We start from the raw sequence: 18503 nt of genomic DNA on the forward strand, positions 1-18503 counted from the left end.
TTCAGACAACCCTCCACAGAAGAGCTACTGTTGATCATCTGCAGCCAGCTGCTATGAACACCTATTTCCACCAGCATCACCAGTGACTCTCTGGAATACTTAAAGTACCAGCCTTGTGCCCAAGTATCTAAAAACTAGGCTTTATAATCTTTGCTATACCCATGAGGGAGATTCTATTCTATCTATTAGGTTTCAGGTGAAACACTGAATTCAGGAGGGCCTAGCAACAAACTGTTATCATCTGGCTTCTTGACATTTCTGGCTAAAACACTGAATTAAAGAGTTGATTTTAATCTCTAGTTTATTATTACACTTGAATTCATAGGTTCTCTTCCTTTGAAAAGGACAGCTTCCTTAAGATCAGCCCAAGCATACCCTGCTTTCAATGCCTTGATGAGAACTTCAGCTACTGTAGAAGGCATTTTCTATGGAAAGTCCTAATAGTTAAAAGTATGTTGCCCTGTGGTATCTAGACAAGTCTTCATATGTTGTTGCTGTGACATAAGCCAAGTGCATACAGCATAAACTGACTTAACAGCATGTGCTCAAAACCATGCTATCTGAAAAAGCTGAGAACACCTGGGAGTATGTTTTTAAGACTTAAATAGGATTTTTCTTAGAAGATATTTAAATATCTTTTAATCAGATATTCTTTTTATTATCCCGAGACTAGAGTAAACTTTCTAGATATAAAACTCCATGCCAGATTTCTACTATGATCTATTGTATAATTTTAGCCCCAATTCTAAAAAGATCATAATTCATCAAGAGTTTGCTTTATATCGGTTTCCCAAAGTATGTTCCTCACTAATAGGCATTTTAAATGGAAAGATTCCCTGATAAATGTATTTGGTAAATACTAGTTTAAACTTAGTCAACTAGGTTTCTTTACTGTAGAAAAATATATATCCCAGCATCTAAAAAACACCTTCATTTTTCTTATGTGTAAAAAAGTCATATTGAAAAATAAATGTTTGCTTCATACCAAATAGTTAACAGATGGAATCCAATTCTAAATAAAACTATTATCTCCATTTCTCATCTCCCAAATATCTGATACCTATTACCAAGATCTTGTCAACTTATTTTTTATTGCTCAGGAGAGAAAAAAATTACACTTTTATTTTTGAGAACTTCTACTTGAATAAGCCATTAACATAAAAGATGTTGAACAAATAAAGTTTCCCTTTTCCTCAAGGGAAAAAAAAACAATTTATTAAGGGTGGCAAGGGGGAGAAATGAGTATTTAAAAATTAATATAAAAAATTATATAAGTGGATCATGTGTTCAACTTGATCTAGTATTCAACTTAACAGAGTTCAGGCATATCTACACATATGGGGAGAATTCCTCATAACTCCGTACAAATTTTTCCCAAAACAAAACCATACTAATGGCAGCCACAGATGAATGGGAAAGGCAAAGATCATAATGCTTTTTGTATTTACTATGTACAAAGGGTGGAGAGGCAGTCTCTTAAACTCAAGTACCTGTTATCAAGGTTAGCTAAGGTAGAATACATTGCCAACTCAGGTTTACAAAGTTGTAAATGATAACTACAGTTCTCCACATTTTGGCTGTTAATTCCATGAACATTATATACTAATATATGCCCAATGTGTTCATGGGTCCAGAATTTTCAGACTGTTTAAAAGCATGTTTTAAAACATAAATTTTATCCAAACTGAATCCAAACAATTTCCACTGAACTAAGTATTTTTTTCTTTTAAAGCTAGATGCTCAGAAAGTTCTTAGTAGATGTAGCAAAGTCATAGGCAAAATAGAGGTAGAATCTCATTATACCAAACATCAAGGTAACCCAGGTTTTCCTGCCCATGTGAATTCTAGAATAGTAATTAGATGACAGGGAATCTGGGAAGTCTAGAATGACTACAGGGAAAATTCCTCATGTAAGGGACTCTGGAGAGATTATAAAACTGGGGACAGCAAAGAGTTAAGAGCATTCTGACCTAAAAAATGGTAGGTGGGCACATACATCTTCACTCTCACTCTGACCCTCTTCTCCACGTTTTTCGTCTTTCTCTATGCTCTGTTCAGTGGGTGGTTCGAATGTTTTAGGTGGGCTTTTCCATGGTATCAGCTTGTGTGCATAACAAGGTGTGAGAGTAGCTGAAAGGCAACTGCTGCCTGACACAGGGTATAAAGCCAAGCACTGGCTTATTTTATTTAAAATAATAATAATAATAAATTATTGTCCTGTATCCAGAAATCTTTGTTTCATAAACTGCATCCTTTTACAGGTATTTGTTTCACCATTTTGTAAAAAAATGCTAGTGTACAATGGAACATGTAAAAGAAAATTCCATAAATGCATGTAACTTTCCAATCAGGCATAATGGAAGCTATGGAACAATGCCTTCAAGTAACTGTATGACATATAAAATCATGCACTGTATTAGTTAAGTAGAAAAAAACACGTGAGCCTTGTAGTGCTATTAAATTAAAAAAAAAAAAAACTTTGCATTATGAAAAGAAAAAAAGCTGGCAACATTTGTTAAAGCTGAAATAAAACTTAAATGACCAAGATTAAAACTACAAAAGCTACCAATACAAGAAAGAGGCTCTCACACATGTACAGAAACATACCCGCCTTCTACAGAACCTATGAGGCGATCCTCCCTTAGCAATGAAGTTATACAAAAAAATAAAAAATAAAAAGAGAAATATCATCCAAAAACTTCAACTATTCATTTTCCCATTTAACATATTTAACTAAATATTAAACTTAAAATCATTAAGAGATGTATTCATACAGAGTAACCACATTATTTATGTTAATCTGTAGAAATATGGAACTGTTCATTTCTTACCCTTAAGAGATTGGCCAGATAAAAATAATCTCAACAAATAAATATTAATATGCTAAGGAGTTATTTTAATATAATACAACTAAAATGTTTTTTTCTAGAAAAACGTCTACTATTTCCTTTTACATATTATTTATAACCAATATAAAATAAGAAATGATTTCATCATTCAATGGATATTTCCAAATAGATTATCTCTAATATAAGACTGGAAGAAAAAAAACAAAAACAGTTCTAGAATTATTCCAAATTAAAAGTAATTTATTCATGAACAAATTATTTGGATACCTTAAATATTTGGACTTTGAAACTATAGTATTATAGATACATGATCAAAACCAGTCTATGAAGTAAGTTATAAGTACAAGGAAGCATAACAAAATCGTATTAACAGTGTAAAAATAAAGAATGTCGAATGGCTCTTACCCTCTGTTCCAATGCTGACTGAGTCTGTTGTCTTAAAAGAGCTTTAAATGGCCCCCCTTCTTTTCCAGCACTACCACTTCCCATTCCTACAGAACATCAGTACATAAATAACAACCAAGAAACAACTATAGAAACAGAGTTTAATTGCATTCATCTTCATAATTATCATGAGTCAAAATCTGTTAAAATAATCAATATTTAAAGTATTTGTGATGGCAACTAAGCACATATTTACTCCATTTTATTCAGTTTTCTTTAGAAGCAGAACGTCAAAGTCCTACTGATCACAGGTAGATATAGATTTATTTTGTTCTAAAAAACTATTTTAAAACTTACATTAACAAAATGAATTTTTGTATAATATTTAATTTTTAAAAGTTGTGTCTTCCAATAATATTCAAGATAATTCAAATTACTTACTATGTTAACGAATTTAAGAATATTCAAACAAAAGAAAAATGTTTAAAAGTAAATATACGGAAGAAAAGCACTAATCATGCTTATTTAAAATATTCCATTCCAAAATTTTCTAGAGAGCATGAATTTTAGGCAATTTTGAAATGTAATCAAATCTATTTCCTGACAACTTCCCATTCCTAAACATAAAATTTATGACAGAAATGTAATAATATTCAATTTTCAACACTTATTAGCAAAAATCAACAGAAAAGTTTTTTAAGAAACTAAAAACCATGGACATATAATAGACACATCACAAATGTACACAGTTATGGATGAAAGAATTGTATTTCCCAAGCTCTTAAATGTGTTTTTTAAAGGCTTAATTTTAAAGTTCTTTCCCTACCTTATTTTATTCTTTTGATAATTTCAATAGACCAACTATGGCCAAAGAATTACAGAAAGCAGGGGAAAGGTGAGAAGCCAGTGCTCTATGCACGGGACTTAATATTTAATCCCATCCTTTCAAAACTAAAGATACATACAAATTTAATACAATGACTTAAAGAAGAACTAATTCACTTTTACATTTTTAGCTGTTCTTGGATAAGGAAACAAAGGTTAGCATATGTATAGTCCCATTCTGTTATTTTAAAATAAAAAAGAAATTCATATTTCTTGTAGTAACCTAAACATGTTTTTTTAGAGACTATACAATACTAAACAAATAAATGAAACTAAGATCTGTATATGAAGCATATTGAAAGCCATAAAATAAAATATTATTTTGTAGAGATAAATGAAACATCAGAAAATTCAGAATAATTTGAAAATTAATGCAATGGACAGAAAAAAAATGGATAATAAAAGAATATCCAAATGAGACTTAAACTGATTCAAACAGAGTATTTACTAATGTAACCATATGGTTTAGCAACATGATGGTACAGGTCCAACATGAACAGAATTGGTATGAAGGGAAAGAAAGTAAAGCATCTAAAATGGAAACTCTAATAATGAGAACCTAATAATTATTGGAAATATGCTCATCGATGTCCTTAGACATATCATTTTTTTAATATATAAAATAGTTTTAGCAGCTTATTCATAATTATCTACCAGTCCTCAATCATGTCCTCATGATAATTCTAATCATTTAACTCTGTCAATAAGAAAAATAAGAAGTACGTCCTGTGTAAAATACCCAATACTTCTTTATAATATAAAATAAATAATTTTTTCAAAGCTGATTTAAAATAAAGGGATTAAAAAGCTGACATAATGTGATCATACCAGAAGCAGCCAGGAACAGCTCTTCACTGAAAGAAACACTTTTCCTCAGAACTGGGCTGACAAGGCTAGAATGATGAGGGGGAAGGCTAGATTCCGAGAGGAGGAGACAGGACTGTCTAAGATGAAGGGAACCAGGAGAGAGAGAGGGGGAGCTGGGACACAGGTAAATCCTAGGCCCCTGTGGGTAAGGTGCTGTGGAGGAAATTAGCAGAGAAAAGATGCAGATTCAGAAGATGACCAGAAAATGCAGAATAAGGAAAGCAATGATGAAGCAAAACGTAACAGTAAAATGAATTTTAAAATGCATACACAAATTACATTAAGCATATGAACTCATTAGCAAGACCATCTATCCAACATAATAAAAATAAAAGGCACAGTCTAAAACTTAAAACCTTTATAACCTTCGTATTCATTAACATATTGTAAATCACTAACAGAGGATCTTATGCCAACCTAATCGCTTTTAGCTGATTTCTTAAAAACACTTAAATAATCTTCCTTTTTTGCTTTAGAATGTGTAAGGTTAAAAATGTACACTTGACAAATTTTTAAAGCCAGAAACTTGTTGGCTCAAATACAAATCCTTAAAGAGGTAAAGTACGATTCTTTAAATGTTACTAACTGAAACATACCACTTAATGAGTATTAAAAAACTCAGTTAACAGATTAACCAGTTGCCATTATTCATTTTAAATAAAAGATTAACTTCTGTCCAGTTTTGAGATGTATGTTAATACTTTTCTTTTCCCATAAAATTTAAAATACTCAAGTCTGATCATATTACTATTTCATTTACATAGATTTGAGTACCTAAGGGGCTAATACCCTCTAGCCAACAAAAACTATACTTGGTTAAAGGCCTAACTAAGAAAGTAAAAATTAGCTTGAATCAAGTGTCAATCAATATCCTAACACTAGCATTCTAAAATTCCACTCCTACTAGTTGAAGGCATGGGAAAAGAAAAAAAAGAAAAGAAAACTTTGTAAAATGTCAAAAATTAGAATCTACAGAAATAAATCTTATGAAATTTTTAAAAACAAGAGCTTTGAAAAACAGGGGATAGTTTTAACTACAAACAGAAAAAAACACTTTCCCAATCTAAGCTTTATTAACTTTATTCTAATTTTGGTTCCACAGTTTACATATAATAAATCAATTATAATCAGCTTATCTATTCCCACTATTTCTCAAGAGACTGAATTTGTATATACATAAATTAGAAGACAAAAAATCATGAAATACATGGTGAATTACAGTTTCAGAGATCTTAAAACAATCATAGATTTGCTATTTAAATCTCCATGAAAAGTGGGAAAGCTCCTCAGGAGTACTCAAAGATACTGAAGTACACATGATAATGCCGAAGGATTAAAAATTGCTAATTTCCTATACATTTGCTATTAAGATAGTGGATAATGATAGTCAAAATAAAACAATTTATTTAGAGGTAGCCTATAAATACAAAAATCCATGAGGATACCACCTCTATTATAAATGAGTCTTTAAAAGTTAAAAATATGGAGGTTAAAAAAATGCAAAGAAGTTTTCATTGCTAATATAACTGACTGCCTACTGAAAGTTAAGAGAAGAAACATCTGGTTCAGTTAATTTATTATTTCACAATCTTTTTTAGACTTGGCCTTTGTAGTGAATTAAAGAAAAAGAAACAAAGACCAAGGAAACACTTATACTTACAAAAATTGATTTTTGGCATGGCAAAGAAAAATAAAGGTAAGAATATTGAAAAGTAACCCAGAATACACAAAAAACAGCCAATGGACAAAGCCTCAAAAATATTATTATGGAAACTTATTCTTCAAATACCACCCCAGGTCTTTCTTGTTTTGATTGTTATGAATATCAAGACAAGAATCTCATTCTTTATTTTAAAAAAAAACAACTTTACTACATTTTGAATCATTCAGTTTTTATAGCATAAAAATGGTTAAGATCACACTTCAAAGCATCATTATCAAATATCACATTATTTTTTAAATATTATTCATGATTATGAATATATAAAAGTAAAGCTATTCTTTTCAAGGAATTAGGTATTCATAATTACCTTCTTCACATTTTGAGACTATATTCATAAAAAACAGATTAAATCTATGGGCTTCTTTAAAAATGTCCTTTCTTTATACTTTGGCAGTAGCACTGGTTTTGGGATTAGATATCTTTTCAATGTCCTCATAAAATTTGGAGTCATTTTGTAAGTTTCTTGTCTAACACAAAAATAAGATTGTTAAAGGTAATAAATTTAAAATAACACATAAGAACTACGTAAAATATTTTTATTGATCTGGTGAGGAAAACTGCCAGATAAAAATACTATTTACAAAAATTGTAAACCATTAACTTTTAAACTTACAAATTTTTACTAAGAATTAAAATCTAATTATTTAAATACATTAATTTCTATTTTAAGGAGTAAGGACCTAGATTTTTTTTGTCACTTTTTATCATAAAATATATTCATTAAAAACTCAGAGAAATTATTCATCAAAATACAAATAGGAGAGGGAAAAATGTTAAATTTCATACCCTGAGAGAGACACGGTAAGTGAAGCAAAACTGCCATTTTCTAACCTAGCAAGCAAGACTACCAAAACCAAACATTTTAAATAACAGGAAAATATATATGTATGTATTCCAATATAACCATTTAAGTTGCTCTCAAGATTTTTTTCATATAAAATCTTAGAATTCAGAAATGGACAGAAACAATGAATTCAAAAATGCTTACACTGCATGAAGATTGCAGGCATCTAAGGTTTCCATTTGAATGTCTTAAGATTTTATTCCTCTTAACTTGAGCATGAAATGAAAAATGTCTACATGCAAAAATAAATCTCGGATTTCACATCTACACTATGATTATACATCTGGTGTAGATCTTCGAACAGATCATTTCTGAACTATACAAAATTTCCATATTTTAATTACAGTAACTAAAAATGATCAGTATTCAACATTTTAACTTAAATGCCAAAAACAGGAGGAAAGGCTTGGATGAAAGCTAGTAAGACAAAGAAACAAAAAAAATAAATAAAGGAAAATAAAGAAAAAAAAGAAACAGTGAGTGAAAGTGCGCCTTACCAGTTTTGGGTGTCAAACTCAAATCTGTGTCAGAAGAAGAGGACTGCCGACTGTAGGACTTGGAAGGTGAAAAGGAATAAGTTTGGTTTTTCAGAGGGGTTGAGGGTCCTGATGAGTGAGTATTGGGATTGGGATCTTCATTGAAGGGAATCCTGCCAGAAGAAGGTGGAGAAATATTAAGCAATCATGTGCCAAAGGACTTGACGGAAGGCAGCATGATCCAAACCCAGAAAAGTATTGGGGCAGGGCCAGCACTCATTTCTTAGGTGTGGAGCCGGTATGAGGCCAAAGACAACCAACTGCTGTTCAACCATTCATCATTCTCCAGAGAACTAATTTATCTGCATTGAAACAGTTAATAAGCCAAGTAAAAAAGCAAAAAAGCATGAAATGACGGACCAAGGGGATAAAAAATATTAAAAGGAGAAACAAAAAGAAAAAAAATACATGACTGAAAATATTTTCAAATAAACAATGCTTTTTTAAGCTACAAAAGAAAAAATGGTAACTGCAAATGGTGTGTGTAAATATTCACAACTGTTTTTATATTTGCACACACACAGGTATCTTGAAAAGAAAAATGTTTCCTTATCCTATAGCATCAAGAGTGCCACAGCTAAAAACACAGCAGAGAAAAATGAATATAGCTACACAGAAACATCGCATTTTATGCAAAATAGTTGCTTACCTGTTTTCCAATAGCTCTCTTCCACAGAATGCAACAGACCCTACCTATGTAACGGGTCTTGTACATTAAAAAAGTAAGCAAATTGGAAGGTTTGGCAGCCATTTCATTTAGAATCCAATTAGCAATTTAATTTCTAACTAAATGCAGAAATAACGGCAAAAATACATACTGGAGAATTCTCTTAAAAACTCACAGTATCCATATACAAGATAGGGTTCTCAGAGGATCTATGGAAGAGACATTGGAAGCTGGCAGAGAACCTTCACTCCCATGCAGTTAGAGCCTCCGCGGTGGCTAAATACAGAACTTCCTCACTGCAGCTGGACTTGAAGTGGGGAGAGGCGGAAGCAGACCTGTGGTGCCTGCCTAGCTGCCTGCCTGCCTGCCCTCTGTAGCCACTCCACCTGGGCCTGCCTTCCCCAGCTCTGGATGAGCAGTCTCGTACCAGCATAGATGAGAGTGGGAACAGACACAGAGAAGTTCTGAGTAAGTCGTGAGCCAGTAGCAGTGTGAATTGGGCTGTTGTGAGTCGAGCGGCATCCATGGCTTGGAGGATGAACCAGCGGAGACCTGAGGGAGTTTGTGGCCAAAGTGGAAGAAAAGAGAACAATACGTACACAAATAGCAAAGTTATGTTAAAATAGTTTGAAAGGAGCTTTAGTTAGGGAAGAGGAATTACTTTTAATCCCTAGCATGCAAAAAAACAAGTTGAAATTTTAAAAGAATAGCTAAATATTAATTTGTTTAAGATATCATTATAGTTTTAAAGGATCACATTAATAAATTAGGCCTGTGAACAGAGAAAAAATAGCCAGCCCAATAGTTAGTAGAAGTAAATAAGAAAAAAAACTAAGATTTGGATTTTAAGTTGCTTTAAAATTTTTGTATTATTTTTATTACTATAGAGCTCAGTACAGCAGTTTAGGAAGAAAATACCCAGAAGCATGAAAAATCAAATATAAAGTTCTGGTATTACCTTTGAAACTGAGATGTGAATAACTGCTGATATAATTAATTATATTTTTCTATAAAGAAAGTTTAAAATAACTGCTTATGTCTAGAATCTCAAGACAGGAGTACTTAAGGATATGAAAATGACAGCATAAAGAAAAATGAGTGAGCCGAATGGATATAAGCAGATAGAAACATTCCCATATTTCAGTACACCAATTACATAGCTTAAAATTAGATTCAGTGGTAACAAAACTGCTTTTAAAAACACATTAATAAAGCAATGTAAATGATTTTTTGTCTAGCTTTCAAACAGAATCCTATTTAAATTTAAACAGAATTTATTATTTTATTTAAAGTACATTCTGAAATGAAATTTTCTAAGGTACCAACTTACATTCTGCAGTATGTGCATTTATAGATATATTTAGATCAGATACACAGATATATATTCATATATAATGTTTAAAATTCTCACCATTTTGGCTAAATGGGCACAGTGACACTGGATGAGGAAAAAGGGATATAATGAAACACCCTGGACTTCACATTAGTCATCCTCTCACTGTGCAGTGCCTTCACCTGTGCACAATGAGGGGCAAAGAATCACAAGTATACACTTTGAAAAACTATCACTCCCACTTTTGAGAATTCAAATTAAAAGCAGGGCAATTTTTAAAAAGAACCCAACTTTTCCTGGCCTTTTCTTTTCTACTGCCCAGTGAACATTCCCAATAATTGTGATTTGTCAAGGTTCAAACACAAGCTATCACAGATTGGCAGTAATGGTCTCTCATAGGGTCTACAGACTACTTTCTGAAAATATCACTAATTTTCCCATAGGATATATGTTTCTGCTTCTGTGCTGGTTTAAATTAAAAATGTATTTAATATAACTGGTGAAAATCATCTCATTGGTGATCTATTTGTACACAAACAACTGAGTGAGGTTTTATTTTTCTTTCTTCTTTCTCTGTTGGAGTTAAAAAAGTCTAAAAAGAATCAGTGCCATTCAGAGGATAAATTATAGCTAGTCTCTTAGAAATTACTTGTTTTTAAGGGAGGCAATAAATCATGTTTAAATGCATTTTCTACAATCAAAATAATTCAGCGAAAACACCAAAGAGATTTATATTATACATTACACTAAATATCTAAAAGGAAAAAGCGAATTGAAGAGAACACACCATTAATAAAGGTAAAATAAAACAAAACAAACTATGACATCAAATTAAAATCCAAATACACTAGAGTATCACCTTAATGTATTCCTGCAGTTCTTACTCTTATCAGTTTCCTTGCATGAAGGGCTGCCTTACAATAATACCTCAGTGGTATTTCCAATATTAAATCCATTCAGATGGCAACACAATCCAAACTACCTTTTGTCAAATTCCTGTGTAGTGTAGAATCAACAATGTTATAATTAAATTCCAGAATAATTTTAATCAGCTAAGTCATAAAACAATTTTAAACTAGCAGCTAAACTTACTATCAAAAATACAAAGAAGCTGGTTGAAATAAAGCAGCCTGGGTACTGAACTTTTTTTTTTTTTTTAATAATAATGACTTGAGTAGCAAGATGCCTTTCACAAAATCTTAATGAAGCTACTTCAATTCTTTGTGGTGTGAATATTTGACAATTTAATGCAACTGGCTACAGCAAAATTAGAAAAGGACAAAGATTAGAAAAGGAAAAAACAACTCCAGAAGATTTACATTCATGGAACTCTTCCTGAAAGTAGGCAAAACTTACTCCCCTACTCTCCATATATCTATCATTCTAAGCCACCAACAGATTGACTACACAGCTTTCTTTCACAAAGTAACAGCAAAAAGAAGAAAACTTCAGACATCACAACTGCACAAGCCAGGCCCCTGCAGGCAATGTAGCTAAGGCAGGAGAATGGCAGGAGGAGGAGAAACCCACATACGGATTTTGTATGGAAAATTTAAATTTAATAGGGAAAAAGAAAAACATCTGAATCATGTGATATGACTTTACCTGTAGAAGCAGGCTATTCATATCTTTTTAAGACATATTTTAAATGGACTATAAAGCAAACTTACTCTTCAACTTATTTGAAACAATTACTTCACCTGTCAATGTATTTCCAAATAAAACTAAGCAATATATATTATACTGTACTCTGTTGTGATTAAAATTTAATCCAAATAACTGAAGACCAACGGAAAGGAAATAAAAATAGCTTAAGATAAAGAGGAAAACCTCACTATTAAAAAAGGTGGTGACTGTTTTCTCACCAGCCTGTCTTGACTAATGCTGAACTGGGAAACATTTCAGGTTTTCTGACTACAGAATTCTGACTCCCTGACAATATAGGACAGGGGTCAGCAAACCACATATTACATCTGTTTTATAGATAACTAAGTTGTACTCAAACAGCTGACATTCATTCATTTGCATAGGGTCAGTGACTGCTTTCTCGCTACAAGGGCAGAGCTGGGCAGCTGCTGTTAGAAAAATATAAATTATTTCTTGCACCTTCCAATCATTTACAGCAAGTTTGCTAACCCTCGACCTAGAATAATCTCTAGCTCAGTAGTTCTCAATGAAAGTAATATTGGCATTTTGGACTGGAACAAAGCTTTGTTGTACAGAACTGTCCCTTGCTGTGTAGGATAGTCAGCATTTCCAGACCCCAACCATAATCTTCCTCCTCGCTTCAATCACTATGACAGAAAACGTTCGTTTCAAATATTTCCATGTCGACAGCCCCATCACCACATTAAGAATCTCTGCTTTAGATACAAATGATGACACATAAGCCAAATCCAGCCAAAAGAAGTGTTTTCTGTTGGATCACACATAGTTTTTTAAAAAACATGAATCTAAATTACTTTAATTCAGTATGGGCAAACTCCTTTTCTTGGAACAAAGAAACTACATGGCCAGTGCCTGAAATATTTACTATCTGGCCTTTATAGGAAAAGTTTGCCAATATCAGCTTTACACAGTCCCCAGTATTCCTATTTAATTATACCCAATTATTTTACTTATATAAACTGCCTGGCCTCTGTAGACATTTGTTTGAGACCCCGACACAAGGCAATCTTTCCTGCTTTCTATATGTGTTGCTAATAATAAGCATAACTGGATCTTCAGACACAGTGTTGGGTTTTAAGCATTCCCCAGAGGATAAAAATTCCACAAACATTCATTTTATGCTTTAGATATAACATACAGTCTCTACAGACCTGAAATGAGGTTAATTTTATATTATATAATTGGAATTTCATATTAAGACAGTACAAATAAATACTGTCTTAATAGTATATCTGAATACTTTTAAGCTTCAAATTTCAATAGTCGTTTCTAATAGGAAAAATCATCATAGGAAAAAGACGAATGTTGAATAACTACTAAAATGTTTCAAATCAAATGAAAATGTACAGGTAAATGATAAAAGCTCCATAAGAACAAATCACTGATTCATACTTACTCCTTCATTTCTTTGGATGGAGAATTACATGCAGGAAGGAATGCTGCCGAGCTACTTAGTTTATCCAGTGTACATGCTGTTCCTATGGCTCGTACCACTAAACCAGATTCGCCTTCCAGATCAAAACATTGCAAGTACCCAACGACTGCATTTCCTCTCATTTCAAGTACTTTCAAGCCAATCTTCCTCTGAAGTTCACCTACAGAAAAAGGAAGAAAACCATAGCTTTTTAGAACTTGACAGGAAACCTGAAGGATTATCTACCCCAGCCTCCTACTTTCAGGGAGGTAAGATACTGGCTACACTTCACAGACACGGGAAGTAAGGTTCACTCATTCATGCATGCATGACCAAATAACTTTGGTGTCTACAATATGCCTGGTATTCTTCCTTCTTCTAAGTTCTAGAAATACAGGGATGAAAAAGGATGTATATTGTTTAATATATTAAATAAAGTATTACATATTGTTACATGTAAACATTAACACACTTATCTTTATAAGAATTAATTAAATACAACTGATATTATATTTAACATGTTAATATAATTGTAAATATATTTTTATATTTAAAGATATATGTATTTATTGTATATAAATATGACATATTTATACTTTATCATCTGAGTTGTGTATACACGCACACACACTTGCACATATATACAGATAAACTTTAGATGCTAAACAAGTTCTTCAATACAAAGAAAGAAAACTTAATAGGTTAAGAGGGGCAGGGAGGAGTAGAGGGAGCTGTAACAAGTTGTCAGAGGACTATGAGAAGGCAATGTGTGAACAGAAAACATTAGAGAGATTACAGACATACCTCAGTGACACTGGGTTTGGTTGCAGACCACCACAATAAAGTGGATATTGCAATACAGCGAATCAAATTGATTTTTTGGTTTACCAGTGCATATAAAAGTATGTTTACACTATACCATAGGCTATTATAAAGTATGTAATAGTATTATGTCTAAAACAATGTGCATACCTTAATTCAAAAATATTTTATTACTAAAAAATGCTAACCACCATCTGAGCTTTCAGCAAGTTGTAATCTTTTTTGCTGATACAGGGTCTTGCCTCAATGTTGACGGCTGCTGACTGAACAGAGTGATGGTTGCTGAAGCTGGGGTGGCTGTAGCAATATCCTAAAATCAGACAATGAAATTTGCCACATCAATTTGACTCCCTTTGACAAACCATTCTCTGTAGCATGCAATGCTGTTTGATAGCATTTTACCCACAGAAGAACTGTCAAAATTGGAGCCAGTCCTCTCAAACCCTGCTGCTGCTTTCTCAACTAAGTTTATGTGATACTCTAAATCTTTTATTGTCATTTCTACAATCTTCACAGCACCTTCACCAGGAGTAGGTTCCACCTCAAGATTAACTACTTGCTTTGCTCATCCATAAAAAGCAACTCGTCTGTTAAAGTTTTATCCTGAGATTGCTGCAATTTAGTCAAATCTCTAGGCTCCACTTACAATTCTGATTCTCTTGCTATTCCCACCACATCTGCAGTCACTTCCTCCACTGAAATTTTGAACCCCTCAAAGTCATCCAAGAGGTTAGAATCAGTTTCTTCCAAACTTCTGTTAATATTGTTATTCTGACCTCTTCCCATGAATCACAAATGTTCTTAATGGCATCTAGAATGATGAATCCTTTCCAGCAGGTTTTCAATTAATTGATTTTGCCCAGATCCATCTGAGAAATCACTATCTAAGGCAGCTCTAGCTCTATGAAATGTATTTCTTAAATAATAAGACTTACAAGTTAAAATGACTCCTTGATCCATGGGCTGCAGAATGGATACCGTGTTAGCAGGCAGGAAAACAACATTAACACCGCCGTACATCTCCATCAGAGCTCTTAGTTGACCAGGTACATTGTCAGTGAGCACTAATCTTTTGAAAAGAATCTTTATTCTGAGCAGTAGGTCTCAATGGTGGGCTTAAAATATTCAGTAAATCATGTTGTAAACAGCTGTAGTGTCATGCAGGCTGTTTTTCCTTTTATATGTATTTTTAAAACATCAGAAGAATTGATTGAGCATAATTCTTGAGGGCCCGAGGATTATCAGAATGGCAAATGAGCACTGGCTTCAACTTAGTCATCAGCTGCATTAGCCCCTAACAGGAGAGTCGGCCTGTCCTTTGAAACTTTGAAGATAGGCATTGACTCCTCTTTAGCTATGAGTCTTAGATAGCACATTCTTCCAACAGAAGGCTGTTTTGCTTACACTGAAAATCTATTGTTTAGTGTAACCACCTTCATTAATAATCTGAGCTGGATCTTCTGGATAACTTGCCACAACTTCTACATCAGTACTTGCTGCTCCACCTTACACGTGAGGTTCTGGAGACAGCTTCTTTCCTTATGAACCAACATCTCCTAGCTTCCAACTTTTCTTCTGCAGCTTCCTCACCTCTCTCAGACTTCAGGGAATTAAAAAGAGTTAGGGCCTTGCTCCAGATTAGGCTTTGGCTTAAGGGAATGTGTGGCTGGTTTGGTCTTCTACCTATCACTAAAACTTTCTCCCTTACTCAGCAAGAAGGCTCGCTCACTTTCTCATCATTCATGAGTTCACTGGAGTTAGCCCTTTAAACTTCCTTTAAGAACTTTTCCTTTGTATTCACAACTTAGCTGTTTGGCACAAGCTTTTCTAGCTTTTAATTTATAGCGAGAGACATGTGACTCTTCCTTTCACTTGAACATTTTAGAGGCCATTGTAGGGTTGTTCACTGGCCTAATATTGTGTGTCCCAGAAACAGAGTCCCAAGGAGAGGATGAGAGATGGGGGAATGGCTGGCCAGTGGAGAAGTTAAAATACACACACTGATTGAGTTTGCCATCTTATGTGGACATGGTTGAGGGTGTCCCAAAACAATTACAACAGTAACATCAAAGGTTACTGACCACAGATTACTGTAACAAATAACAATCAAGTCTGAAATGCTGAATTACCACAATCAGAGACAAAGAGACACAAAATAAACAAATGCTTCTAGAAAAGCGGCACCTATAGACTTGCTCGATGTAAGGTTGCCACAAACCTCCAACTTCTAAAAAACCACAGTGTATATGAAGCACAGTAAAATGAGGTATGCCTGTACCTAAACTCTGATTACAAAGAACCCAGCTTCCTACCGTCTTGCTCAGGCTTCCTTCCAACCTTGCCACTTCGTGAGCAGGGTGCCCTTTTACTATCTAGTTAAGAAGGATCTCTAAGCTTCTGAATCAGATTTCCTGTTATAAAATGGAATGCATGTGTGTTCAGAAGGATGGGGCCAAGGGAAGGGAATCAGTCACTTACAATTCATATCCTTCGTTGTAAAATTTCAGATAGCATGTCAAAACAAAGTTGAAAAACATAAGAATATTAAGTCAACCCGTATTAAAGTTGTTTTTAAAAAATACCTGACATTAAAGAAATGAGTCTCTGTCTGGCCTCATTTGATGCCCTTGGTGTGCGAATTCGATCAATCCACTGATACTCTGGGTCTTCATTGACCACAAGTTCTTCCACAAATCCATGAATTATCACAGCTTTATAGCACTTCGGAATAGATGTTGCTATTAAAAGAAATTTCTATTATGCTTCTATTTATCAAAAAGTTAAATATATTTTTAAAATATTGTATCATTAAGTTATATTTTACCTTTTGGATATATAAGAACACCTTTTACTATGACAATCCCAATGTGATAATAGTAATACTTTCAGTCAGTCTTCTAAGTTTCATTTTATTCTTAGAATAACTGTTTTCTTTCCTGAGACCTGTCACCTTTCTCATGTAAGCATAGTAGATATAAATTTTATTTGAATAATTTAGAGAATAGCTATAGACAACTTTAAGCAGCATTCAACACAAAATTTTAAAAAATTAAGATTAAAGTTAGGTGGCTGATAATTATATAAATAGGTAGGAAGTGGATAATACAAAAACTTCAATTATTCAAAGCCCTTTGAAAAAGTTAGTACACCACATAGCTGCAGCCTCAAAAATCAAACTGTTGCGTTTCTGACATAATCTGAGGAGTCATACAGCCCCACAGTTTCTAATAATCCATGGCCATATGGCCATTTGGTTCAGCAGTCACTGTACTTCTTAACAGACTCATTTAATATGTGGAACACCTAATGTCACTGGATTTAAATAAGATCTGGTCAGATTCAAAAAGGGGAGAACCTGAGAACAGCTGTACCAAACTAGTCTCTTAAAAGAGGCATTTGTGCCTTGAAACTAACTCAACTACTTAGGAGTTTTCAAACCCCATTCATCCCTGCTGGCTGTGAATTACCCTGATCTGCCCAATTCCAACCCACATTTCATGGCACTCAAGGAGCTGTGAGCCTGTAGAAGCCTATGTAATGTAGGACAGCACCACAGTGCTTGGCTATAGTGCTCTGCTCCTATCTTACAGTGTATATACTAGAGTAAAATACCACTGGGTTTTCCTTTTTTCTCTTTTGACAGTTATACAAATTTAATAAAGTCGTATCTTTTACACATTTGATGGAAGCAACTTGTTCTAATGTAAGAAAAATTAATAGGCAATATTAATCTCTGTGAAAGTAATAAGACAAATATGTACAAATTATTTTAGAGCTTATTTTTCATAGGTGTTAACTGGCTGGTACAAGAGTAAAACCTGCATCAGATGAGTGGATCCAAGTGTCTCTGTTAAGTTAGTGTCCAACAATAATGCTTTTTAAAACCACTGGGGACTTCTGCAAGATACACCTGTCCATCCACAACACATGGCCCCACATCTGTATTACCTGATTTCAGACCACCCATTTGAATTAAGTCTGAATATGCCACTCACATAGCCTCACCAAATTTATTTCCCCAAATGTAGGTATTAGAGAATGTGGGGTCTGTTTTCATTGATTTTCAAAGTGCAACAAGTCCTCCCTCTATGCTGTTGCCGAACACTGGCAAGCAGACATTAAGGAAGTACAGGTTGCGGTTCAGATACAGTACATCACCTAACTATTTTATACCACAATTTTTATATCAGGCTCACACATGAATAGTTCAACGAGGCAGTGATTTTCTTTCCACATGTGGCCTAGATGAACTGCAGACTCTTTCTGTCCACCACAAAGTATAGGTCAGTTTAGGTTTATCTCTTAATTGTTTGCTTTTCTGTGAGGAGCTATCACACTTTGCATGCCCAGACCACAGTTATTAGATCCCATTTTTCTCAGGGTGAATTAATTTGTAGTACTGAAGCAAATAAAATATTCCACTTTTATTTTCAAACTTGTTTCCAATCATTCTTAGATATTTCAGTGTCATATTTTTATGTAGTGCTTCAGCAATCAATCCTCCACCTTCG

General features: G+C 33.6%; 1 protein-coding gene across 29 annotated transcripts in view; it reads right to left on the reverse strand.

The window, feature by feature from the left end:
- C2CD5 (C2 calcium dependent domain containing 5) overlaps positions 1-18503 on the reverse strand; it is a 94977-nt gene that overhangs the window by 61871 nt on the left and 14603 nt on the right. For 8 of the 29 annotated variants that reach the window (XM_036889344.2, XM_036889340.2, XM_036889332.2 and 5 more), the window contains exons 5-8: positions 16575-16730; positions 13153-13351; positions 9183-9307; positions 3255-3340 (exon numbers count right to left, since the gene is read on the reverse strand). In XM_036889344.2, coding sequence (XP_036745239.1) covers positions 3255-3340; positions 9183-9307; positions 13153-13351; positions 16575-16730 — 566 coding nt within the window. Of the gene's footprint in view, positions 1-2607; positions 2641-3254; positions 3341-4946; positions 5139-8049; positions 8202-9182; positions 9308-13152; positions 13352-16574; positions 16731-18503 lie in introns of those variants that run through there. The other 21 variants (XM_036889323.2, XM_036889320.2, XM_036889318.2 and 18 more) reach the window with 6 other exon arrangements.

Source organism: Manis pentadactyla, chromosome 14 (assembly GCF_030020395.1).
Source record: "Manis pentadactyla isolate mManPen7 chromosome 14, mManPen7.hap1, whole genome shotgun sequence".
NCBI lineage: Eukaryota > Metazoa > Chordata > Mammalia > Pholidota > Manidae > Manis > Manis pentadactyla.